This window comes from Triturus cristatus, chromosome 11 (assembly GCF_964204655.1).
Source record: "Triturus cristatus chromosome 11, aTriCri1.1, whole genome shotgun sequence".
In the NCBI taxonomy this organism is placed as follows: domain Eukaryota; kingdom Metazoa; phylum Chordata; class Amphibia; order Caudata; family Salamandridae; genus Triturus; species Triturus cristatus.
In genome coordinates this window covers 941,330,754-941,358,174 of record NC_140594.1, presented here as the reverse complement: position 1 = coordinate 941,358,174, position 27,421 = coordinate 941,330,754, and the positions used below count along the sequence as shown (strand labels likewise).

The 27,421-nt window shown below is 48.2% G+C and overlaps 1 protein-coding gene across 1 annotated transcript in view; it reads left to right on the top strand.

Moving 5' to 3' along the window:
• The first annotated feature begins 20,466 nt into the window (after positions 1-20,466).
• RAB11FIP1 (RAB11 family interacting protein 1) overlaps positions 20,467-27,421 on the top strand; it is a 69,965-nt gene continuing 63,010 nt past the window's right edge. Inside the window, exon 1 of the mRNA XM_085634948.1 lies at positions 20,467-20,855. Within this exon, the coding sequence (XP_085491074.1) occupies positions 20,497-20,855 (359 nt within the window). The 5' untranslated portion in view covers positions 20,467-20,496. The remainder of the gene's footprint in view (positions 20,856-27,421) is intronic.

Sequence of the window (27,421 nt, the reverse complement as noted above, 5' to 3'; positions counted from 1 at the left end):
ATCCGAGCCAACACCTAGAGATCGTACAGTAGACGGCGTACGCACTACCAAGAAGAATGGAAGGAGAAACTTCCCTAGGAGCCGCAGGCACCAACCCGAGCACGGCATTCCAAAAGGACCAGTTAGAACATTATACGCACCGAGAACTGAAACAATTTTGCAAAGACTTTGGAATCGCTACCACCGGACTAAGCACGAAAGAGGACTTCCAGGGGGCATTAAAAACATGGGTCGAGGCGGAAACTCCCCGGACACAAACAGAAGGAGAGCCTCCCAACGAACCACGAAGCAACCCGGGGAGGAACGGCGCCCCCGAGAGGGGCCTATCCCCAGAGGAACTAGCGGACCGAGAAAGAGATCGCCACCACGAACTAGAACTAGCAAAATTAAAAATCGAAGGAGAGCTAAAACTGGCTGAGAAAAAGCTGGCGGTGGAACAGTTACGCCTACAAGGAGAACTAGAGGAAAAGAAACGACAGAGAGAGCACGACGAAAAAAAACTCCAACTAGAGCACGAACGTAGCCTAAAAGAAATCGAGCTCAAGGCTAGGAAGGAGGAGGCCCGACCCTCGGGAACACAATCCATCTCCTCCACCGTGGAACCAAAGGTCCACATCCCCAAGGATATGGTAAAAGAATACTATAAGAACGACGATATTCAGCAATGGTTCAAGGCCTACGAAGTCGCCATGACCTCCCACCGAGTCCCGCAGAAAGACTGGGGGGCTGGGCTGTGGGGCCGCTTCCTGAGCGAGGGGAGAGATACCCTGCTGGACCTGCCCTCCACCGTGATGAACTCCTATAGTCACATGAAAGAGGCTCTAGTAGCTAGATATGGGCTCACCCCTGAAATGTACCGGCAACGGTTTAGAGACTGCAAAAAGATACCCGGTACCACCTGGGTGGAGTACGTGAACTTCTACAGCCGGGCCTTGGACGGGTGGATCAAGGGCAGCAAGGTCTCCACCTTTGAGGAGCTGTTCGACCTAATCGCATGGGAACACTTGTCCGCTAATTGCTTCGTAGAGCTACGCCAGCACCTCCTGGATAGCAAACTCACTGACCCTCGAAAACTGGCCGTCGAGGCTGACCGATGGGTGAACACCCGGGCCTCCCGGGGCCCCGTGGGAGACTACGGTCGCCACAGTCATGGACCCCCCCGCCAGAGGGGCGGAGGGAATCAAGGCCGGCAACGGGAGCTCCCGGGGGGACCCCCGCTCAGCCCTCCCAGAGGACCATCTCCGCCCTTTCCAGCTCCACCTCCGGCCAGCACCGGGCCACCAGGGAGGCCGGGGCCCCGAGTGAGGATCACCTGTTTTCGCTGCCAACAGACCAGACACTATGCCAGCGACCCTCAGTGTCCCCTGTACCAGCGGTCCACCACAACAACCCCGCCGGCTCGACAGATGGCCTCCGTAGCCCTGGGGGAAGAGATAGAAGACTCCGAGGAATGGGAACCAGCCGCCATGGCCTTGGTCTCCCTAGGGGACCGGGAGATGGTCCCCGGAACGTCCCTGCCTGCCAATACGAAGAAGTACCGACAGCAGGTGACGGTCAACGGTCACCGCATCGAGGGCCTCCGGGACACGGGGGCGAGTGTCACGGCGGTTCATTGTCACCTGATCTCCGAAGATCAGATCCTGCCTGGCGCCTTTTGCCCCGTTACATCCTCAGACAATTCCGAGAGCCTCTGCCGGATGGCCCTAGTCCCCTTCGAATGGGGGGGAGTCACCGGCAAGTTAAAGGTGGCTGTCCGAACCTCCCAGCCCGTGGACTGCCTCCTGGGCAACGACCTTGAGAACTCCCCGTGGGGACAAGTGGAACGGAGAGCCCATCTCGAGATGATGAGCCTATCCGAATGGGTATGCGCCACCACGCGCTCAATGACTCTCAGGGCGCCTCCCTCTGAGGGGGACGAGGCCCTGCCGCTAGACACCGCCACCACCCCCGAGATCCAGAATACACCACCAGAGGCCAACGACCCCCTTCTGGACGAGCCGACCGCTCCCGACGAAGGATCAGTGACTTCCGACCCCGAAACCCTGACCCACCTCGAGGGCTTGCCAGAACTGGCCCAGTGGCCCTGCGAAGGGGGCCCCTCCCGTGAAGAGTTCTGCCAAGAACAATCCACCTGCCCGTCCCTCATCGGACCCCGACAACAGGCCGAGGCCCAAGCAGCCGGCGACCAGACTGGCACCCACTGGATATACTGGGAGGACGGCCTCCTGTACAGCGAACAGAAGTCGGCCGAGTTGGGATCGGCCCGGGTACTGGTGGTACCCCTGCGCTTCCGAAGTCTCCTCCTGGGCCTGGCCCATGATGTACCTCTGGCCGGACACTTAGGCCAAGATAAGACCTATCAACGACTCGTCACCCACTTCTATTGGCCCAAGATGCGAGCAAATGTGGAGGCCCACTGCAAGTCCTGCCCCACGTGCCAGGCCAGCGGAAAGAGTGGGGGCAAGCGCAAGGCTCCGCTACAACCCTTCCCCGTCGTCAGTAACCCTTTTGAGCGGATAGGAATCGACATTGTGGGACCGCTGGACCCCAAGACCGCCCAGGGCCACCGGTTCATCCTCGTCCTAGTGGATCATGCCACCCGTTACCCCGAAGCCATCCCTCTCCGCACCGTGACGGCCCCCGTGGTAGGCCGGGCCTTGATGGGGATCTTCTCCCGCATGGGGTTCCCCCGCGAAGTCGTGAGTGACCGGGGTACGAACTTTATCTCCCGATATATGAAGTCCCTCTGGCAGCAGTGCGGAGTATCGTACAAATTCACCACCCCGTACCACCCCCAAGGGAACGGACTAGTCGAGCGCTTTAACAAAACGCTGAAAGGAATGATCATGGGCCTCGAGGAACCCCTACGCCGGAGGTGGGACGTCCTCCTCCCATGTCTCCTGTTCGCCTACCGGGAGGTTCCCCAAAAATCCCTGGGATTCAGCCCATTCGAACTACTGTATGGGCACCCCGTCCGAGGACCCCTGAGCCTGGTCAAGGAGGGGTGGGAAACAACCCCCTGGGGGACCCCCCCGAATGTGTTCCGATACATCTTGGTGCTCCGCAACCAGACCCGAAAATTCAGAGAACTCGCCGAAGCGAACCTCGAGGCCAGTCAGGAAGAAATGAAGCGCTTGTATGACCAGAATGCCACGCTGGTCGAGTTTCAGCCGGGCCAACAAGTCTGGGTCATGGACACAGTGAGACCCTGCGCTCTCCAAGATAAATGGACTGGGCCCTTCAAGGTGGTCGAGCGGAAGAGCCAAGTCACATATCTCATCGATATGCAGTCCCCGCGGAACCCCCTCCGGGTTCTCCACGTGAACCGCCTCAAACCTCACTTTGTACGGACCGAATTAAGTTTACTCCTGGCCACCGACGATGGGGCCGAAGAAAACACCGAGCCCCTTCCAGACCCCCTGGGGGCGAAAGAAACCGATGGATCCGTGGAGGGAGTGAAACTGTCAACCGCCCTCACAGCCCAACAGACCGACGACTGCCGCCAGCTACTAGGGCGGTTTGCGGATCTCTTCTCCCTGACCCCCGGGGTCACCAACTGGTGTGTCCACGACGTGAACACCGGAGACAGCCCGCCAGTGAGACATCGGGCCTACCGGGTCCCTGATCGGGTCCGAACCTGCATCCAGACCGAGGTGGCAAAGATGTTAGACCTCGGGGTGATCGAACCCTCCGACAGCCCCTGGGCCAGCCCGGTAGTCCTGGTTCCGAAAGCGACTACCCCGGGTGTTGCCCCCGAGCTGAGGTTTTGCGTGGACTACCGAGGCCTCAATGCGGTCACCCGAGCGGACGCTCACCCTATCCCCTGTGCCGACGAACTCATTGACCGCCTTGGGGCCGCTCGCTACCTCAGCACCTTCGACCTGACCAGTGGGTACTGGCAGATTGCCCTCACCGAGGGAGCCAAGGAGCGCTCCGCCTTCTCCACCCCGGATGGGCACTACCGCTTTAGGGTGATGCCGTTCGGAATGAAGAATGCCCCGGCCACCTTCCAGCGGCTGGTGAACAGGGTCCTGTCCGGACTAGAGGGGTTCAGCGCAGCATACCTCGACGACATAGCGGTCTTCAGCTCCCAATGGGCCGAGCACCTCCAGCACCTCCGTCAAGTCCTGCTGGCTCTGCGCCGGGCCGGCCTCACCATCAAAGCTAGCAAATGTCATTTGGGCACGGCTCCGTAACCTATCTGGGGCACCAGGTGGGAAGTGGGCAGGTCACCCCCCTCCAGCCGAAGATCGACGCCATCTTGCCCCTGCAACCCAAACGGAAGTCCGAGCCTTCCTGGGCCTCACCAGCTACTACCGAAGGTTTATTAAGAACAATGGCAGCATCGCAGGCCCTCTCACAGAACTAACCTCCAAAAAACACCCCAAGAAGGTACACTGGACTCCCTCCTGCCAGAAGGCGTTCGACACCCTAAAGGCCGCAATGTGCGCGGCGCCAGTGCTCAAAGCACCCGACTACGCCCGGGAGTTTGTGGTCCAGACGGACGCCTCGGAACACGGCATCGGGGCAGTCCTCTCCCAGTTCGACGACAAAGGCAGAGATCGGCCCATAGCCTTCATCAGCCGAAGGTTACTGCCCCGGGAACAGCGGTGGAGCACAATTGAACGAGAGACGTTCGCAGTAGTCTGGGCCCTCAAAAAGCTACGGCCCTACCTGTTCGGAACACACTTCCGAGTGCAAACAGATCATCGACCCCTGCGGTGGTTGATGCAGATGCGAGGGGAAAACCCCAAGCTGCTACGCTGGTCCATCTCTCTCCAGGGGATGGATTTCACTGTGGAACATCGCCCCGGGACTGACCACGCCAACGCGGACGGCCTGTCCCGATTCTTCCGCTTCAGCGAGGAGAACTCCCAAGTGGATGGGTAGTTCTCCCCGCCTTTCAGCTGGGGGGGCACGTGTGAGACCGGCCTCGTGGCGTGGGCCCTCTCGACCAGCAAGTTACACTACAACCACGCCAAACCTCGTGGACACGGCCTTCCGGCTCCCGTGGACCAACATCCCGAGGGCCGACCAGATCCCCAACACGCATGCCTGGCCGAGGGAGAGCGAAAGCCCCCAACCCAGACCAGACCGAGAGGCGCCGACCCTGCCACACCTCTGGTCTCTTCCCCGAGGGAGGTTTCGATCGACCACCAGGCCCCCGGTGAGCGGGCGCCTCGCCTGCTGGGCGTCTGGAGTCCCTCCCGGACACACTTGAACAGATCAAGGGGCCGAGCGACAGGAAACCCACACACACCGCCCCCAGGCACCAGACCTCTCTCTGCGAGGACTCCGGACTTCAAAGAGGAGGGGGAGTATAACAAGGGGTGCTGAAGGGACGGGAGGCAGAGAAGACCTGGACTGACGAGAGCCTGCGGACTTGGTCGCGGCTCGATCGCTCCCCGAACAGAAGAACGCTACCCGAACTCTGAACCACCTGAGCCCTGCGGACGCTGTCGCGGCTCCCTGAACTCTGAACCATCTGAGCCCTGCTGACGCTGTCGCGGCTCCCCGAACTCTGAACCATCTGAGCCCTGCGGACGCTGTCGCGGCTCCCCGAACTCTGAACCATCTGAGCCCTGCTGACGCCGTCGCGGCTCCCTGAACTAAGAACCTCCGGTGCCTGCTGAGTGACTCGCGGCCGGCTCCTCCAAGAGAGTCGGCAGAGATCGCCGAGAGAAGCAACATCCCCTCAGCTCGAGAATTGAGAGCTGGGCGCCGGATACCTCGGCAGAGACACTGATTGAAAGACTGTCCCGCTACCCCTTTTCCCCCCATCACAAGATCATTGCCGCCTGTGGCCTTAATTCTGCACCTGCCTGCCGGATCATAAAGATCCCTGATAACCACCGATAAAAGCATATTATCTTACAACGAATTACTGTGTGGTGTCCCTCTATCCGAAGAAGAGAGTAAGCGTAGCGTGTGCGATCCTAGGTACGAGACCCTTCCAGGAAGGGCCTCCCTGCTCTTGCTCGGCCTAACTCTGGGTAAGGAGGGCCTCCGGGTGGTCAGGAACGCATTCCGCAGCCTCCCCGGGGAACGCCTTCCAACACAGCCTGACACATTTTCCTTATAGTTTAGAGAGGCAGAAAAGAGCACATGTCCTAACAGCTACTTGAGAGCATGAGCATGTGGAACCTGGGTGAGTGATTAGACTAGAGCAAAGGAAATGAGCCTTGGTGATGTTGAATGTGGTAGCGTTACACACTACTATCTAAAATACCACACAGTGCTGAATACTTAGCATGGGAGTGCAGGAGAAGCAGCTGCCTGTGTGCTAAGAGCGTGCTTCTGGAGACTGTGTATTGTCAGGTGCAAGAGAGATCTGCATGGACGCTTGCAGAATTGCAAGAAGACTGCAGAGATGTTTGTAAGAGTACATGTGGGGTAAGGGTTAATTGGAGTTTTGAACATGTAGGATCTACCTCACCCATTGCAGGAGTGTAAGGAAAATCTACCCTGTTGTTTTCAAATGTGTTAGCATTTACCTCTCATTTGTGAGATATTGATTTGTGCTGAATGCTAGCCATCACAGTTCAAGAAAACAAGCTGCCCCTTTCCTACAAATGCAAGTCTTACAGAATCAGACCAACACGAATTAAATCTCTGACAACAATTCCTTTGTGCACACAGACTCATGGTGTGATTCTAGGCAGAAAACGATATTTGATTGGCAATTTCAAAGCACATTTACTACTGTGGTTTTGCAAGTGATAATTACTGTAACAGCCTGACACATTTTCCTTATAGTTTAGAGAGGCAGAAAAGAGCACATGTCCTAACAGCTACTTGAGACCATGAGCATGTGGAACCTGAGTGAGTGATTAGACTAGAGTAAAGGAAATGAGCCTTGGTGATGTTGAATGTGGTAGCGTTACACACTACTAACTAAAATACCACACAGTGCTGAATACTTAGCATGGGAGTGCAGGAGAAGCAGCTGCCTGTGTGCTAAGAGCGTGCTTCTGGAGACTGTGTATTGTCAGGTGCAAGAGAGATCTGCATGGACACTTGCACAACTGCATGAAGACTGCACAGATGTATGTAAGAGTACATGTGTGGTAAGTTTTAATTGGAGTTTGTAACAGGTAGGAACTACCTAACCCATTGCAGGAGTGGAAGTAAAATCTACCATGTTGATTTCAAATGTGTTAGCATTTGCCTCTCATTTGTGATATATTGATTTGTGCTGAATGCTAGCCATCACACTTCAAGAAAACAATCTGCCCCTTTCCTACGAATGCAAGTCTTACAGAACCAGACCAACATGAATTAAATCTCTGACAACAATTCCTTTGTGCACACAGACTCATGGTGTGATTCTAGGCAGAAAACGATATTTGATTGGCAATTTCGAAGCACATTTACTTCTGTGGTTTTGCAAGTGATAATTACTGTAACAGCCTGACACATTTTCCTTATAGTTTAGAGAGGCAGAAAAGAGCACATGTCCTAACAGCTACTTGAGAGCATGAGCATGTGGAACCTGGGTGAGTGATTAGACTAGAGCAAAGGAAATGAGCCTTAGTGATATTGATTGTGTTAGCATTACTCACTGCTATCTGAAATACCACACAGTGCTGAATAGTAAGCATGGGAGTGCAGGAGAAGCAGCTGCCTGTGTGCTAAGAGTGTGTTTCTGGAGACTGTGTATTGTGAGGTGCAAGAGAGATCTGCATGGACGCTTGCACAACTGCATGAAGACTGCAGAGATGTATGTAAGAGTACATGTATGGTAAGGGTTAATTGGAGTTTGGAACATGTAGGAACTACCTCACCCATGGCAGGAGTGGAAGGAAAATCTACCCTGTTGTTTTCAAATGTGTTTGCATTTGCCTTTCATCTGTGAGATAGTGATGTGTGCTGTATGCTAACCATCACAGTTCAAGAAAACAAGCTGCCCCTTTCCTACGAGTGCTAGTCTTACAGAAGCACAGCAACACAAATTAAATCTCTGACAACAATTCCTGTGTGCACACAGACTCATGGTGTGATTCTAGGCAGAAAACGATATTTGATTGGCAATTTCAAAGCACATTTACTACTGTGGAAGAGCAAGTGATAATTACTGTAACAGCCTGACACATTTTCCTTATAGTTTAGAGAAGCAGAAAAGAGCACATGTCCTAACAGCTACTTGAGAGCATGAGCATGTGGAACCTGGGTGAGTGATTAGACTACAGCAAAGGAAATGAGCCTTAGTGATATTGATTGTGTTAGCGTTACTCACTGCTATCTGAAATACCACACAGTGCTGAATACTTAGCATGGGAGTGCAGGAGAAGCAGCTGCCTGTGTGCTAAGAGCGTGCTTCTGGAGACTGTGTATTGTCAGGTGCAAGAGAGATCTGCATGGACGCTTGCAAAACTGCATGAGGACTGCCCTGATGTATGTAAGAGTACATGTGGGGTAAGGGTTAATTGGATTTTTGAACATGTAGGATCTACCTCACCCATTGCAGGAGTGTAAGGAAAATCTACCCTGTTGTTTTCAAATGTGTTACCATTTGCCTCTCATTTGTGAGATATTGATTTGTGCTGAATGCTAGCCATCACAGTTCAAGAAAACAAGCTGCCCCTTTCCTACGAATGCAAGTCTTACAGAACCAGACCAACAGGAATTAAATCTCTGACAACAATTCCTTTGTGCACACAGACTCATGGTGTGATTCTAGGCAGAAAACTATATTTTATTGGCAATTTGAAAGCACATTTACTACTGTGGTTTTGCAAGTGATAATTACTGTAACAGCCTGACACATTTTCCTTATAGTTTAGAGAGGCAGAAAAGAGCACATGTCCTAACAGCTACTTGAGAGCATGAGCATGTGGAACCTGGGTGAGTGATTAGACTAGAGCAAAGGAAATGAGCCTTGGTGATGTTGAATGTGGTAGCGTTACACACTACTATCTAAAATACCACACAGTGCTGAATACTTAGCATGGGAGTGCAGGAGAAGCAGCTGCCTGTGTGCTAAGAGCGTGCTTCTGGAGACTGTGTATTGTCAGGTGCAAGAGAGATCTGCATGGACGCTTGCAGAACTGCAAGAAGACTGCAGAGATGTTTGTAAGAGTACATGTGGGGTAAGGGTTAATTGGAGTTTTGAACATGTAGGATCTACCTCACCCATTGCAGGAGTGTAAGGAAAATCTACCCTGTTGTTTTCAAATGTGTTAGCATTTACCTCTCATTTGTGAGATATTGATTTGTGCTGAATGCTAGCCATCACAGTTCAGGAAAACAAGCTGCCCCTTTCCTACAAATGCAAGTCTTACAGAACCAGACCAACACGAATTAAATCGCTGACAACAATTCCTTTGTGCACACAGACTCATGGTGTGATTCTAGGCAGAAAACGATATTTGATTGGCAATTTCAAAGCACATTTACTACTGTGGTTTTGTAAGTGATAATTACTGTAACAGCCTGACACATTTTCCTTATAGTTTAGAGAGGCAGAAAAGAGCACATGTCCTAACAGCTACTTGAGAGCATGAGCATGTGGAACCTGGGTGAGTGATTAGACTAGAGCAAAGGAAATGAGCCTTGGTGATGTTGAATGTGGTAGCATTACACACTACTATCTAAAATAACACACAGTGCTGAATACTTAGCATGGGAGTGCAGGAGAAGCAGCTGCCTGTGTGCTAAGAGCGTGCTTCTGGAGACTGTGTATTGTCAGGTGCAAAAGAGATCTGCATTGACACTTGCACAACTGCATGAAGACTGCACAGATGTATGTAAGAGTACATGTGTGGTAAGGGTTAATTGGAGTTTTGAACATGTAGGATCTACCTCACCCATGCAGGAGTGGAAGGAAAATCTATCCTGTTGTTTTCAAATGTGTTAGCATTTGCCTCTCATTTGTGAGATATTGATTTGTGCTGAATGCTAGCCATCACAGTTCAAGAAAACAAGCTGCCCCTTTCCTACAAATGCAAGTCTTACAGAATCAGACCACCACGAATTAAATCTCTGACAACAATTCCTTTCTGCACACAGACTCATGGTGTGATTCTAGGCAGAAAACGATATTTGATTGGCAATTTCAAAGCACATTTACTACTGTGGTTTTGCAAGTGATAATTACTGTAACAGCCTGACACATTTTCCTTATAGTTTAGAGAGGCAGAAAAGAGCACATGTCCTAACAGCTACTTGAGACCATGAGCATGTGGAACCTGAGTGAGTGATTAGACTAGAGCAAAGGAAATGAGCCTTGGTGATGTTGAATGTGGTAGCGTTACACACTACTAACTAAAATACCACACAGTGCTGAATACTTAGCATGGGAGTGCAGGAGAAGCAGCTGCCTGTGTGCTAAGAGCGTGCTTCTGGAGACTGTGTATTGTCAGGTGCAAGAGAGATCTGCATGGACACTTGCACAACTGCATGAAGACTGCACAGATGTATGTAAGAGTACATGTGTGGTAAGTTTTAATTGGAGTTTGTAACATGTAGGAACTACCTCACCCATTGCAGGAGTGGAAGGAAAATCTACCATGTTGATTTCAAATGTGTTAGCATTTGCCTCTCATTTGTGATATATTGATTTGTGCTGAATGCTAGCCATCACACTTCAATAAAACAAGCTGCCCCTTTCCTACGAATGCAAGTCTTACAGAACCAGACCAACACGAATTAAATCTCTGACAACAATTCCTTTGTGCACACAGACTCATGGTGTGATTCTAGGCAGAAAACAGTATTCCTGCGTGATACCAGTACACCTTAACTTATGGTGAAGACATACTCCATAATATCTTACAAGTTCAAGGCAGTTAAATATCTTCCGAAACATAAAATGTAAAACACAACTTTAAAACAAGAATCACATTTATATTTTTTATATCAAAATGCACCACATACATCCCCTCTCACATTCATAACTCACCTTTAAAAGTAGTTAGTTGAGAAAGAAATGTGGCACTCATACAGCAGATTATCAGAGCCAGAATCTCTGAACTGTACACCACTCAGCAGAACCAGTAAATGGCAATCTTTCCCTTTCTTTTTTCACACATATACATGTTAACTTCAAATCACAGTGCTTCCCACATTTTTTCAAATGGAAACACACATTTCTATTGGTTGCAAATTTCAACCCTTTCCAAATGATCCCTACCCCCAACATGACTTCCGCCTGCTACCATAGCAACAGGTCATGGAACACTGGTGTGAGCAGAGAGGTCAGAAGTTCAGCACACAATGTTTCTAATCCAAAGATCAAGAGTGCTTGACTTTTCAAACCTAACAGCAAATCCAAAGTAATGTTCTGTGTGAACACATTTTTCTGAACCAATACAAAACATGCTTTTAAAAATTTAAACATACAGCCTAGTTTTTAGTGTTGAATGGTCTGAAACAGCCAATGAGTTCTTTTTATTTAAAAAAAAGTATGTAAGCCTCCATTTTACAACTATCTTTCTTTTCATATTGCCATTCTACTGAAAGACACCTTCTGAGTGCATCCAGATCTCCTTGAAAGATGTTCACAGTGTGGATTGTAGGTCATAGCTATGTCTTCTGGAGTGAAAAGTACGCAGAAAAAAGAGGTATTGTGAAAGACCTTGCTTTGCCAAATGTAGACATTAAATGGATTGGTCAGAGAGGGTTAAAGTGGCACCAATTAATGCCTTTGGTGAAATCCTTTCTACATCTCCCACAGCCTGACCTTATAATTGTGCACTGTGGTGGAAATGACCTAGGCACTTTAACTGGGGTAGGTCTGGAAATGCTTGTTAAGGACACCTTTGTGCAATTGATGTCACTTTTTTTCCACAAACTACCTTTGTATATTCTAATATATGCCAAAGGCAAAAGTGGAACTGGTCCAACCAATATTGTCCGCAGATTGACAAAGCAAGAAAGCACGTCAATAAGTCTGTTTCTGCTTTCCTCAGAGACAATGGTATGGGTTTTATATACCACAACAACTTGCGTTACAACATGCAAGGCATTTATAGAGGAGACGGTGTTCATTTCACAGATGAAGGCAACAGAGTCTTCCTCTTGAACTTTAGACTCTGCATCGGTACTTACTTGTAGGTACCAAAAAACACTCAATAACCACAACGGCTCTTTTTAGAGCCAACCAACATCTAAACACTTAAACTTGTTTTTTAATTCTATTTTTTTATGGGTTTTTTGCCGCCCCGGAGAAGGCCTAGGGGGTCAGGGACTCTCTACCCTGCCCCCTTTTCACGTTCTCCACTTGTATTTTTAGCTCTCTTCTGCCTCTAAAACTCAAAATGGCGGCTGGAGGGTGCGTGCACCATGTGCGCACCCCGCGATTTAAAAAAAAAAAAATGTTTTTTTCACCCTTCGGGGTCCTGACAAAGGCTAGGGGGTCAGGAACTCTCTACCCTGCCTCCTTTTCACGTTCTCCACCTTTCTTTTTCCCTGTCACACACACAACACACAAAATGGCGGTCGACACTTCCTGATTTCGACCGATTCGAATGTTGACTGTTAAATCCACCAATCAGAATTACGCTTGCGCACGGCACCGTGCGCGTACTGTGCGCGCACGGTGCACGGCTATAGATATGTAAGTGCTTTTAACTGCAGTTTTCTCAGGAACTACTGAACAGATTGACACCATATATGCAAGGCACATCCCTGACCTGAGGACTACCTCTTTGCCAAATTTCAAGTAATTCTGTTCAGCCGTTCGGGCTGTACCTTCGACTAAAGGTCCTATGGGAAAATGCATGGGGAAAATGCGTTTTGGGACCCCCCTCTTTTCTCGGCCCCCGCTTGACGTATCACCCTGAGACTTTCAGGGTAGGAGCTGAGCGGAGCGCCCCCTTAGTTTTGAAAATTTCGCGAGGATTCGTCAACCGGCGCCAAAGTTATTCAAAATAGAATTTTGAGATTTCCTATGGAAACACGGTCCTAACTATAACTATCTACTGGCAACCGCCAGTAGATAATATATATATATATATATATATATATATATATATATATATATATATATATATATATATCCACAGCAATGACTCATATTTTTCGGCATTCGGCGCTCTTGGCGGTGCGAACAGCGTGGAAACGGCAGAGTCGGCCGTTGTAAATATCGATCAAATTCCTTTGCAGGATAAATCCACACGCACTCCCTGGAATAGTGTTATTTCACCCGTGAACAAGGTCTGAGTAGACTGAAACGCGTTGGGTTACTAACCTGCTTGCCATGCTGTGGATTAAACTGATTTGGAAATAACACTTTACTAGGGAGTGCGTGTGGATTTATCCTGCAAAGGAATTTGATCGATATATATATATATATAGAGAGAGAGAGAGAGAGAGAGAGATATGCAGATATATATATAGATATAATGTCACACAAGGTTTCTCCATGTACCATTTCTGTGGATGACTGGGTCAGAATAAGGTGGGCAGGCATAGGGAACAGGGAAAAAGCAAGTTCTCTAAGACTGCCCAAATGCATGAATAAAATTGTGAACAAATGTACTCAACCTTGCAAAAGTGATGTATGTCATACATTGAACAAAGTGAAGATGTTGGTGAGGGGTACAATGATGGTTTTGCAAAAGTAGTTAATAATATTTCTGATGCCAATACTAATGCAAAAAAAATACATGCAAGGGAAAAATGTTTAGGGGACACAAGCTGTGGCAGAGTAAAAGTTACTCCAAGGTCAATTTTGGGGATTTTAGTGGGGGTAGGCACAATGCCCTACACTCCTGGAATCTTCGGGTGTGTGGTAGGGTCCACGGGTGAGAGTCGGCCCTGATTGACCGGGTGGGTGGGCTGGGCCATAAGTTTTTTAGGATTATGTAGATATGCAGTAGGTGCCATTTTACTTTATGGTACACCATGGCAGGTAGGGAAAGTAGTGAGGTTTTTCTTCTCCTTGCTTTAGTTGGTTTTGGTGTAGCTAGGTGTCGTTCCCTTGGGTAAGCATTTTTGGTTTTATGGCAATGAAGTTGAGCGAGGATGTGTGCCAAGCCCTGATGACCTTGCAGGTGGTGGACAGGGCAGATCTGTTGTAGGTTGGGGTCCTGCACCAGGCTGGTGTCCCTCTCGTGGCCCAGCTGAGACAGAGGTCAGCTGGGGGTGTAGTGGCGGCTGTTATGGCCTGTGTGTCCCCATCCTGCAAGCAGAAGCAGAGAGGGGTAAGTACAATGAGGGGCGCAGGGGACAGTGCGGCAGGCTGATTGTCTCGGGCCAAGGTGCAGCTCCGTGCTGCGGGAGGGAAGGAGGAATCTTGAAAGCCGCCCCCCTGCACTTTACGCACACTCGGGCCACTGTTATGGGAAAAAAGGCAGAAGTGGCTTCTGGACGTGGCACGGTTGCCCATGTAGGGGCTGGCCGGGGGCGCAGTCCATTGTGGCAGAGGGCACGCTTTGAAGGGTACTGCGCACACCGAGCCATGCCATGATACCTGTGGTTACGGGGGATGTGGCAGTTGGGCCTGCGGTGGTTGGGCCTGCTTCTGTGCAGGTGCAAAGCCTTGAAAATAATGAGCCAGCCCACGTGTTGCCTGAAAGTGCGGTGGCGCCTCTCGGCGACGCGAGGCGGTGGGCATTGTGATGGGGCTTGCGAGCTGGATTATGGTGAAGGTGAGTTGAAGGAAGGAAAGTTTGTAGAGGAAGAGGTGAAGGAGAGTGCCTGGTGGGCTGCACCTCAGGATGGTCAGGGTGAAATTAACCGAAGGGGGAGTATTGGTGTTTTACAGCAGCCTGTTACAGCTTCAGCGAGGGCAGTGTCTAGCCACACAGAGGCAAGACCGGCCTCAGGACAGACGGCTTTGGTGCAGGCCCCGTCCTTGAAGCCAGGTTATTGTGTGGCAGGCACTGCTGCATAGGGCTCAAAGTGAGGTTGCAGGCTATGGGAACTGACATGCAAGTACAAGGGGAAGCTAGTCTGCGCTTGTTGAAGGGTAAGTATGTGCAGGACAAAGGGACAGGCACAGAGGCAGTGCGGAAGAGTAGGAAGGAGATGAGGGTTGAATGACAAGTCGCAGGGGGCAATGGTAGTCTAGGACTGCTGGTGAGGACAAGTGCATGTGGGAAAAGAAAGAAAGCAAGGATGTGAGGCGTAACAAGCTGCCATATGTAGGGATCAGGAAGCCGTTGGGCGTACACTTAATGTTGGCTACTAAGGAACGTATTTGGAAAGGGGAGTACGTGGACATTTTTAAATGTTTGCATCGAGAGGTGAGGGCGAAGGAGGGCACAAACGAGAAGGATAATGCGCTGTCCCGCAAGTCCAAGGTGCCTGTTAAGATTGAAAACTAGACAGCGGAGTTCCTTATTTATGCGAGCGTGTACCTTGAGAAGTGTCCAGAGAGGTGCATGGCATTGTTCAAGTACCTTGATGTAGCGCAAAAAGCACAGGTTCCATTCAGGTGTTGAGCCAGGGTGCGGTATGATGAGGAATTCCGTGCACGCCTCGTGTATGATGCAGATGGTATCTGGGGGTGGCTGGACAATGAGCTATTACTCCAAATGATGATGCCAGAATGGCCCACCCCATTGATTTATACGGCAAGTGGCTGGTCGGATCTCTGTAAGCCCTTTTGAGTATGTCCCACCCGGGCTGGGTTGGGGGTAGCAGGCAGGGTACAGGAAGGGAGCAGGGGAGCCTGTTGGTCAAAGGACAGGGGACAGTGACTGCGGGAGCACTGCAAGTATAGACATGAATGCTCAAAGTGCAGCCAAAAGCACATGCTCACACAGTGTAGACCTCAGGGGGGTGGGTATGGACAGCAGGGGTGTCAGTGGACAGGTTCCAGCGAGCGCCGTAGAGGCAGAGGGCGACTGAACCCCACTGGCAAGAGTGTGTACACCAGTTAAGGTGGAGCGGTTGCAGCATTGGCTCAGGTTGTTAGGGATAGAAGGGGAACAGGAATTGTTGCTGACTGGTTTTCAGTTTGGTTTTCATTTGTGCTATGAGGGTCCCAGGGTGCCCAATGGGCAGACAATTTACAGTCAGTCAAGGTACAGGAAGAATTGGTATTGAGCAAATTGTTGAAGGAGGTGTGCGTAGGGAGGGTGGAAGGACTGTTCCATGAATGGCCTCTGGAGAACTTGCAGATTTCCTGGATTGGGGGGGTCCCACAAAAGGAGCCAGGAGAACTCAGTTTGATTCATTGTCATTAGCTGGAGGGCTAGTCGGTCAACGATTTAATTGCTATAGCATGTAGCAAGGTGCGCTATACATCCATTGACACTGCTGTTCAGTTGGTGAATGAATGTGGTCGGGCTCTTTGATGGATAAATTTTATGTTAAATCAGCTTTTCTGTTGCTTCCAGTTCACCCTGAGGACTACGAGCTGTTGGGCATTCATTTCAGTGGAAAGTCTTTTGCAGATAAGGCATTGCCTATGGGATGTTTGGTTTTATGTTCATTGTTTGAAGTGTTCAGTTCTTTTTTGCAAAAGATTTTTACGCATGTGGCTGGAAAAGATGTCATGACACACTACCTGGATGATTTTTTCTTGGTGGGTGCACCACAATCACAGCAATGTCAGGAAGGGGTGTTGTGGTTTCAGGATTTGATGCATGATGTGGGTGTCCTGTTGACACTGGAAAAGACAGTGGGGCCGGTGCAGGTGCTTACCTTTTTGGGGATTTAGTTGGATTCACACAGGATGGAGATCAAATAGCCAGAGGAGAAGAAGCAGCGTTGTTTTGGAGCTTTTGGACAGGATGTTGGTCAAGGCCAAGGTGCAGGTAAGGACATAGAGGTTCTGCAAGGTCATTTGAACCTTGCGTGCAGGCAGTAAGGGCAGGCAGGACATTCTTTAGGAGGATCGGTTGGGCTCTGGCAGGGACGTCTCTTCCACACCATTGAGTATGATTCAAGGTGGGAGTGCTGGAGGATTTGCTGTTATGGTGAGTTTTCTTGAGTGAATGCAATGGTATTCCCATGGCAGGAGTGGGGGAGCAGTTGGACTGGTCACTCAAGTTGTTTTCCAATGCTGCAGATGGCCATGGTTTCAGAATCTTTTGGCAGTGTGTGGAGGAGTGGCCGGAGGCATGGAAACGGGAAAGGGACAGAGTATTGCCTTCCTCAAGTTCTTTCCATTGGTGGTGGCAGATTGTGGGGTGCCAGTTTGGCAACAGAATGGTACTGTTTGACATGGATAACATGTCGGTGGTGAGCATTGTCAATCGGTAGTCAACGCGTGACCCAGAAAAGTGGCAATTGGTCGTATTTTTGTGTTAGAATATTTGCACGCAAATGTCACTTACAAAGAACAACATATTGTAATTGTAAAATTGTCATTTCAAAATATTTATCGAGCGCACAATGGCCCATAGGCGTCAAGGTGCTGTGTTGCAGAGCAAAGGTGTGAACTGTTACCATGCCAATAAAAATGTGCCCCTTTAAAAAGTGTACAGACATGTTTTTAAAGCTTTCTTGAAAGGGAGATGCATGTTCAGGGATATAAGATGTTAGGGAAGGATGTCCCAGAGCCTTGCTGCTGCTAATAAGAAGGCTCTACCTCCCCATGTCTTCTTCCGGACTCTGGGAACTGCTGCTTTGTTATGGTATGCTGGGGGCAGTGTTGCCAGATTTTTAGACCCGTCCCAAGCCCAATGCAGCTGAAATACAAGCCCAAAACAAGCCCAATCAGACCAGTTCCAGCCCAAAAACCAGCCCAAATTAGCAAGTGTCCAATTAAGCGCAAATCGACATCAGAACCAATTTTAATGACAAATATACATTCTATTCAATATACAGATGGTGGGAGGGTGTTAGCAGCAAGGCACATACTTTGCATATGCTTCATTTAAATTGTTTTTACCATTAACATGGCCATGGATGCAAGGCAACAATAAAAAATGTCCAGCGAACTGGTGAGTAATGATCCTGCTGGAGAGCAGCCCTTTGCCCATTTGTAGTTTTGAAATGCAGATAGGCTGTATTTTATTTGGATAGCTCAGTGGGTTACTGCCTTTGTCACAGAGATTCTTGTGTTACTTGCAGTTCAGAAATTACAATCCTAACATAGGACAGTGACCTATGAACTGTCATCAAAGAGCTGCATACAAACATGGATGGTACAGTTAGAAATTCCGCAGTCTTTCATTATTTTAATGTTGCTCAAATGAGTTTGGGCCGATATACATTTTTATTAGTAAAGCCAACCCCCAATCACTGGGTCATTGATGAGGCGCAAAAAAATACTTTCGCACTAGCGCGCCGCTAAAACACGACTGTCATGATGTCACTGACATGCATCATGTCACTCAGTCTCACTCTCACTGTCACTTACCTGGTCGCTGGTGACTGGTGAGTCACGCGGTCACCGGTGGTGGGTGGCTGGCAGACTGGACACTAACGCTGCCTGGCAGTGGCTGGGCGTGGCCGCTGGCGGGCCTGGCTGGGGCCGGGGCTGGACTCTGAGTCTTGAGTTAACTTACTGGGCAGCCTGGACTCAGTGACGGGGGGCCGCTGGAGTGACTGGGGCTGGGGGGGGAGGGGCTGGCTTGGGCCTGGACTCTGGACTGGGCTGGAGACTGAGCTGGAGCGAGGTGGGCCTGGGGCCTGCTGATGAGGAGGATGAGGACGAGTGCAGCCAGTGCCACTGGTCAGACTCGGACTCGTGTCGGACAGGACTCGTCGCGTCGACGTCGTCGTTAGTTACTCGTCTAGATTCTCTGGACAGTACTTGGACTCCTCCAGTCCTCCTCACACGTCTTCTGACCTCACACTGCCGGGGCTGGCCTGGGCCTGGCCTGCTGCGGCCCTGCGCCGCGCGGCGCACGCCGCCCGCTAGTACTGCAACTCAAGTCTGCACACAGTCAGTACTTGGATCGGTGGCGGTGGTGTCGGTGACGACGGTGACTGGATCTGGGACGGGTAACGGGTCAGAGAATCTGAGGCAGTCTACTCTCCACGTCGAGGCGAGTAACGAGTTCAGCTCAGCCAGTCAAGTTGGTTCAGGTTAGTATGGTATTAAAACTCAAGCTCCTGCCTGGCCTGCTCCTGCTCAACTCAAGTCAACTACTCAAGTTGTATAATTAGCCGGAATGATTAGCCACCGCCGCCGCCGAAAAGACCTTGCTCTGCTCACGTCACGTCAGCCCCCGCATTATATGGAACCGCGGGGGCTGACCTAAAATTAATTCCCAGGGCCGTCATTGGTAGCGTTTTCGCGCGCTACAACATGACGGCCCTGGAGACCCCCACATTGGCTAATTATTTGCCACAGACACCACGAGGGGTATGGTAAAAGTTAGGTGGTGTGGCAGGGGGGTGGCTCTTCTCCGTGTGTGATGTCACGTCCGCGTAGGGTGTGTGCACTGTGCTGCTATGCAGAACACAACACTCAGCCACTTAAGTTGGTCAGCGCGTCACGTGACATCACACACAGCCTCCTCAGGCTCAGGCCCGGCAACAGGCAGCACCAGCAACAATGTAACAATAGTAGTCATTACTCAACTTCTACTTAGCCAATGGCAATGGCACCTGCAACATTGACCAATGACTGTTGTGTTGCCTGGGCCCTGGCTTGGTTCGTGTGTGTGTAATGTTTCAAGTTCTTCTGAGATGCTATGCTACCTGCTCACGTCTGCCGCCCTCGGCTCGGAGTCGGCCTGGGAGGAGGGGGGGGTCGTCGGTTTCACTGGGCTTGGCTGGCTTAGGCTAATGCTAGTGCTGGCCTGGCTGAGGCTGGGCCGCGGCGCTGGGCGGGGCTAACTTTGATTGACGGGTCCGCGCCGCGCGGCGCGCAGGCAAGCAGGCAAGGGGGGGCACGCAAGGCAGAGGGGCTGAGGCATGCAATGATGAATGTTACTAGTGCTTGTGCGCGACTGCGCGATAGGATCAACTCACACTGCTGCATAGATAGTGGTAATGGTACTGGTAGTGGGCGTGGGGCGTTGGGCGCCCGCCCCAGGCCAATATTTCCCGCACAAGGTCTCAAAACCAGCCCAAAAAGTAGCCCCCCGCCAGGCATGGGTTTTTCCCGCACAACTGGGAAAAAAGTAGCCCAATTGTGCGGGAAATAGCCCAATCTGGCAACCTTGGCTGGGGGGTGGGGGGGGGGGGGGCGAGAGCCAGAGAGAGAGAGATCCCTACTTTATGGACTAATGTTTGGCTGTCATTTTGGATTGGGCATTATATCGGGCACAGAAACTACAAAAAAATTAGTTCAGTATCTTTTTACAATGATCAGTGATCAAGTGTGAGCCGTTTTAAAAATAAATAAAATGCTCGTTTCGTTGTAGTTTTCAGAAAGAAATGGAAGTGGTTTTCGGGCGATGGCTACGTTGGGTGCTCGTAAGAAAAACACAGCCCTTTCGTGGCTACCTAACCCAATATGGCGGAGATCCTGTACCGTACACCGTGAACAAATTAGAGCACTGCGGTGTATATCTTTAAAGACTCCCTTCGGTCCTGTCCTCCAATATGATTGGTGTACGTAATCCCAGTTTAGCACCGCCTTTTAAAGGCGCCGTCATGTTCGTATATAGGCTGGAGTCTCAGTGGAAGGCTTCATTCATCGCAGTCATGTCGCTAGCTCAACAGTATCAATCGCAGTCTTCCTGGCTCCCCACCCATGTACAGGTGACTGTGCTGCAGGCTCGCGGGCTTCGCAGCAAGGGAAAAGCGGGCACCAACGATGCCTACGCCATCATCCAGCTGGGCAAGGAGCGCTACAGCACAACCGTTGCCGAGAAAAGCCATGCGCCCATCTGGAAAGAGGAGGCAACTTTTGAGTTGCCACTGTTGCATCAGGACCACCGAGGCCGTGGTACCCTGAAACTCCTCATCATGCATCGCGCCCTAGTGGGTCTCGACAAGCACCTGGGCGAGGTGGGGCTGGATCTGTACCAGCTGCATCAGGACCGGAATCGCAGGAAGACTCAGTGAGTGCGGGGCAAAATCACATGGTGCGACGGGCGGGCGCGGTTAGGTTTTTAATTTTGAAGGAACATAGGGTACATTATGCAAACTCCCCCCCCCCCCCCCCCCCCCTCTATGAAAATAGTGTTGTTTTCCGAGTGTCCTTCTTCTCTTCCCCCCCCCCCCCCCCCTTTTATTTTTATTTTCTTTAAAGGTTCTCCAGAATAATGAACTTCTTCCTTCTGGTCCAGGTAATACATCTTTCTGCCTTAATTGAGCTCTCCTGGTTCTCTTCAGGTATTCATCGTGCAGGATTTGGCATGACTGAGCTGTGCTTTTAAGTTTCAGCTGGAGCTGCACGTTTCGCCCATTGTTGGAGATAGCAAATCTGCTCTGACATCACAAAGGATATCTTCCGTTTGTCAACAACAGTATACATTCGAGTTTCTGGGGTAACACTCTCCTAAGTTGTCATAAGGGGCAGCGTCAGCGATTCTTTAAACCACTGACCGGTGCCTAAAGGTTGCTGCAGGGATCAGGCGTCCGCACGGATTCACCCTTAGGATGGGGCATGAAGACCAACTACCTGGCGTGAAGGCCAGGTATTTGGCGCAGAACAGGGTAGGAAACCTACGTATCTTTTTAATGCCAGCATAGGCCTATCCGACAGGGGATCTAAACATAGCTGTATTGGAAGGACCTGTGTCAGGCATCTCTCTAGTGAGACAGGAAATCTTGGTTAAATTCACCAGTGTTAAATTATAAGAAGCAGGGCTACATGGGTTGGATTAGCAGATGGGGTGGATTATACTACACAAGTTTTGTGAGTCCCAGTCTTTTTAATAAGTAGACGGTGACAAGGGGCAGGATTACTAACCCTGTGGAACTTTGCCTGTCCAAAATGGCACTTGTGATTTCATTGTATCGCCTTAAGATTTTAACCACTAGATCGTAACAGCATATAGGTTTGTGATATGGGATTAGTAGTCTTTGTCGATTTTTAAGGATATTAAATATGGGCGGATTTTTTTATATTTACATAGTGAATTTGGGAGGAAAAGGTTTCCACGTGACCGTATTACCCATCTCCTTATACAGGTCTCTATGTATCATTTTCTTTAGTGACAGTGCTCAATTACTTACACTGCTCACTGCCTCATTCCACGAGATGTACCATATTTTATTTTTAATTTCCTCTGCTGACAGCTTCTTAAAGTACTTTTTAAAATTCGAATACTGGTTGACACTGACAACCACGCAATTTGTTTTAATTCACGTTGAATAACGTGGATTATAGCCACCTTTTGGTAATTGTGATAACCTTTTTAGAGCGTTACCCTCCATCGGTTCCCTGCAGGCTTTAAGATCGAGATCTCTGATCTCCGAACCATAGAGTGCCATGTGAGGGATCCTATGAGCAAAGGCAGTGAGCTGGTGTAGCAATGAATACCCTCTAAGTATTTTTAGCTTTTAACGGGGCCCCAGCAGAAACTGCTGTCCTAAGACTTAAGGTTTTAAAATGATAATTCCAGCTTAAACTCTTAGAAAAAAGTGGCCCTAGATATCTGTATCTTGGAACGTCCTCCACCTTTCGTTATTTAAAAACTATTTGTACTTCACTTTTTACTTACCAAACACCATTATTTTTCCATGTTTATGTTAAAAAAGCTATTACTACATTGCCCCAAAGCCTCCAATTTCCTTTGCACACCCATTTCTTTGTAATCAAATATGGTCAGGCAGTCTGCATACAAGTGGCACAGTATATGGACAGAACACATTTTAGGGTCAAACTAGTATGTATTTCTCAAAAACACAGATATGTTAGAAATATAAAGACCAAAAAGAGGGTGCATGGACACATCCATACCATAATCCATTTACTATCTATATTCTATTGGACAAAATGCCCAGACAAATCTAATTCTACCTTGCCCAATTTGAGGTGTGTAATTGACTACGAGCCAACTGCGCCAGATGATATTCCCCAATGAGAATTTTTTTTCCCACTAAAGAACCCAGGCCACAGTATCAAATGCTGGGTGAAAGTCCACAAAGCAACATAATTATTTTTGGTTTATTACAATACGCGTTCGACCAATGACCCAAAGAGCAAAACAGTCATTGACAGTAGAATGCCCATCTCAAAATGCTCCCTGTTCTAATGGCACTAAGTTGTTCCCAACAATCCACTCTTGGTAATTTTGCAAATATATTGGAGCCATCTGATAGACATACCAACCTATAATTACTGGGAAAATTCCCCTTTACGTTTTTTGAAGATGCATTAAAGTAAATCATCTCTCCAAGATAGGTGGATTACCCCAGTCTCTATAATTCCTAGAAACAAAGGTGTCAAGAACCCAACTCGCCACTTAAAATTTCTAATTTTAATTGCTGGTAGTTTATCTGGACCAGTCGCTCTACTCAGTTTGAGGAATCTGATAAATTTCCTAACAGAGTTCTGAGAACAGCTTGAGGATTTCAAGGTCAGCTTTATATATAGTTGACAATACAGCAGTTTTCAGAAACCCATAATGGTTTTTAAACTGGTATTTCCAAAGGTCTTCTGTGATTGCGGAAAGTGGAGATGTGGGATTGGTTTAAAAATACCATTTTCTAAAACCCAGAATGAATTTTGATCACATTTGTCTAACGTGGAGTACATTTTTCCCATGGTTTAATGTTCAAAGTAATCTTTTGTGTGTTACGCCTTTATAATTGAGTACCATTCAAGCATATTTCCTGTAGATGTAATGTCACTTGGGAAAAGGCAGCTTGTAAGTCCTGCAGGCAAAGCAAATGCAAAGGGTCCAGCCTAGTACTTAGTCTTTGATGCTAATCCATGTCTCAAAATAGTATTCTATCAGCTTCTATATCGGGGTTTAAATTGAGGCATACCTTTAAATCCCATTGGTTGCAGCCCTTACAGTTAAGTAATCCAAAGTCATAAAAATATATAGAGTGCCGGATGTATGTAAATATTCTATTGGGCCAAGTTGCTTACCATATCTGAAAGTCCGTTTGGGAAGGGGAGTCAGATTTTTTTTAAAAAACACCCATACAAACAGATCAAACTACTATTAGCTAACCAACTGCACATCTCCATTGCTTCTTTAGCACATTTATGACAGGGACGTTTTGCTGATGGTATTGTGTATACCTCAAATCACTCTGAGCTTCATCTCCTCGCCTGGAGGCACGGTCCTGTTGAAACCACCAGCCATAATTAAAATTACCTCCGGATATTTAAATTTGATGTGCTCAATTGTGATATGAATCTTGTTACTTTGTAAACAGTTACAGCCACATCTTTGTGTGTGTATATGTAGATAGACCAATATTAGGACTTTGTTTATGTTTTTACCTTGTCTTGGGAGGACCACACTAATTAGTGCTCACCTACTATTGACATTTACCATAAAAGAATTGTTTGCCAACTTGGTGGATAGAAATAATTAATCTCCCCCACCCCCGAATATCTAGCCTGTCCAATCTGAAAACATCTACATACATGTAGGGTAATGCCATCAGTGTGTGCAGTGGTGTAAGTGCATTAAAAAGAACTGTTCTTGATTTAAACTGGGGTCTGGGTCAGAAACGTAGGCAAAATATACAAAATACATTTCACGTACAGGTAACTGAGTATAAAGCGTAATGCACCTGAAATGGAAAATAAATGCAAATTAAATTAATCTGCAGTAAATGCTATGATTTGGTAGGAAAACTCAGCCCATTAATGAGATCACTTCAGATGTATTTGTAAATAAGTGCAATTGAGATGAATCTTGGTTAGTGCACTGGAGTATAGTGGCATGTGTATTTATAGTGCAATGAAGTCTCAGCTTCTGATAGAAAATAATGTGAATGTTAGTCAGTAGTTTAAAAAAAAAAACAAGCACTGGCAAAGGTAATAGGTCTTGCCTAAGTAAGAGCTTTTGACTTTTCCAATATGTTTTAGCCATGTTGTACACCAGCGTGGCTGCTGTTCAGCATGGCTAAAAGTTAGTGTGGTAAAGGAGAGTAGAATGTCAGAGTGGCATGGAGGGAGTGGAATGTCAGAGTGGATAGGGATAGGGTGGAGTAGAGTGTTGTGGAGTGGCAAAGACTGTCATGGAGTGGTGTAGAGCATAATGGAGTGGCATAGAGGCTATTGCACAGAGTGGCGTAGAGTGTTGTGACATGGAGTAGTGTGTCGTAGAATAGAGTGGACTAAAGTGGCATGGAATGGTGTAGATGGAGTTAGTTTGAGTATTGTGCAGTGGCGTAGAGTGCACTGGCACAGAATAGTGGGGTAGAGTGCAGTGTCGGAGTGCAATAGTGCACGCGGGGTGCATTAATGTAGAGTAAAGTGGCGCAGAGTGCCGTGGCGTGGTGTTGCAGAGTACTGTGCAGTGGTACACAGTAGATTGGTGTAGAGTGTATTAGGTTTGAGTAAAGTGCTATAGAATGGAATGTTGCAGAGTGGAATAGAGTAGATTATTTCGGAGTTGGGTGAAGTGTGGTTGGGTACGGTGGTGTAGAGTTCAGTGGAGAAGAGTGCAGCGGTGCATTGAGTAATGTGGGGTAGAGTGCATTGGTGTAGAATGATGTAGAGTAGAGGCATCGAGTGCAGTGGGGTAAAGTGGAGTTGGTTAGTGTTGTAGCGCACTACCATTACCGCCAACACATCAATTGAAATGACCATTACATTTGCACAGACATACAGTTTTACTGATACCAGTATACAGTGCACAAACGATCATTTGTGGAAAATGTCATCACCTAGTGTATTAATTTGTTTAGATTGTATTAAAATGTTTCCACCACACTCCAGATTTGCTTCATTTGTGCTTTCCATATTCTGAAATATCTGCACAGTTCATTTACAGACATTTAAATTTTGTTTTGCGCTGGAAATAAAATAACATCTTATAGCGCACCATTGGTAACCCGCATGATTGTCACATTAATCCTCTCTTTTTGAAGTCCGAGAAAGAAAAGTAAACACCAAGCTCCATGGAAGAGAGAGCCTGACACTTGACCTCTCTTTGAATGCATGGCAAATGTGACAAGAGAAGAACAAGATATAAAGTCTTGTTTGCTCAAGTTCAGTGCTGGTGAAAGAATATGGTAAATAGGGTTTGGTTAAAGGAAGGGACAAGCTCAAGATGGACCGCCTAAAACCAATAAATCCAGCAAATGGAAAGCAAGCAAATGTGAGTTACAAACCACAAAGCCAATGGTAAGCAATAGGAGGAATGTATTCCCAGGGAAGCTTTCTGAATGTCCCCAAGATGTAATTAGCAAACCTAGGCTTCAACCTAAAAATACACACCGTACAAGATGTGTTGCTTCAAAGTGTGCTAACGGAATTATTAAGTGCCTACGGTGCTTTCAGAAGTTGTATTTTAGTAATATGCAGTCAGATTTACCTAGTGCAAACTTTTTTTTTATAGTTTTCCTTTGAAATGAGGCATTCCAGAACTGTCAACCTCCTTAGAGTACCTCTCAAAAAGAATAACTGTCACCATGAAACTTTAACTGATTAAATCGAATAAAGCCTATTCTATCCTCCAAGCAGTCTTTAGACTTGCTGATTAACCAGTTTCACACATGCATTTCTTTCATGTAGCAGGTACTCTGGAGGAAAAGGCTTGTTTGTTATTCAGCTCTCTGGTCTGTGTCTCTCTTGGCAATAAAGGAGGCCCCCTCTTCCCCTTATTTTTTTTATAATATACGGATTTAAGATGTGTATGCCATTTGGACTGGTAAATAAAAAATGAATTTTTCCTTGCCTGAAAGTGCCTTTTGTAAGGCGGAGTGGCCCAGTAGCAAACCCTCCAAAGATAAATTAAAAAGAAGAAAAAAGTAAAGATCATCAGGTGGTGCGGAAGCAACGGAGGAGCAGATGGTGAGAGTGGGTGGCTGGTATGGAGCAACAAGGAGTGTGTGGGGGGGGGAGAAAACGGAGCAATAGAGGCATTTGAGGCTGGGCCTGGGAGGAGGAACAAACAATATTTTTTTTAAAGGGGGATCGGGGATGAACTGTAGGGGCAGACGGGATGAAGATGCAACACAGAGTGGATGTTTGTGGTGAGGAAGCAGCACACGCAAGGGAGAGAGCTAGAAAACCAGTGCACTCTTATGGAGTGCTGGGGAAAAAAAGAACAATGTAAAAAATAGTTTTCTGAATGTGAGCAGTGTAAGAATAGAACATTCGAAGGGATGGTAGAGTCTTTTCTCTATAGCGGGCCAAACACAAGAACATAACGGCAAGCCATTGCTTAAGAAACAATCAAATGGGAGTGACAAAGCTGACCAATGGTAAGCAATGGATGGGCTCTAAGTTTTTGGTATGGTCTACAAGAAGCATTTTAAAGCTGTGTAGTAGGCAAGCCCTGACTAAAGATGACAATGCTATTTTTCCTTTCGAGTGCCTGTCTGTTGACAAAGATGCATATGTATGCACATGTTTCACATCCAAATCATAGCTTTGTTAATTTACAACATCTATTATTTGCCTAACGATTCTTGCCTTGTCCTATGATAGCTACACTCTGTGGTCTGGCTTGGCAATGTGGAGGGCAGTTACAGCAGTGCAGACTGA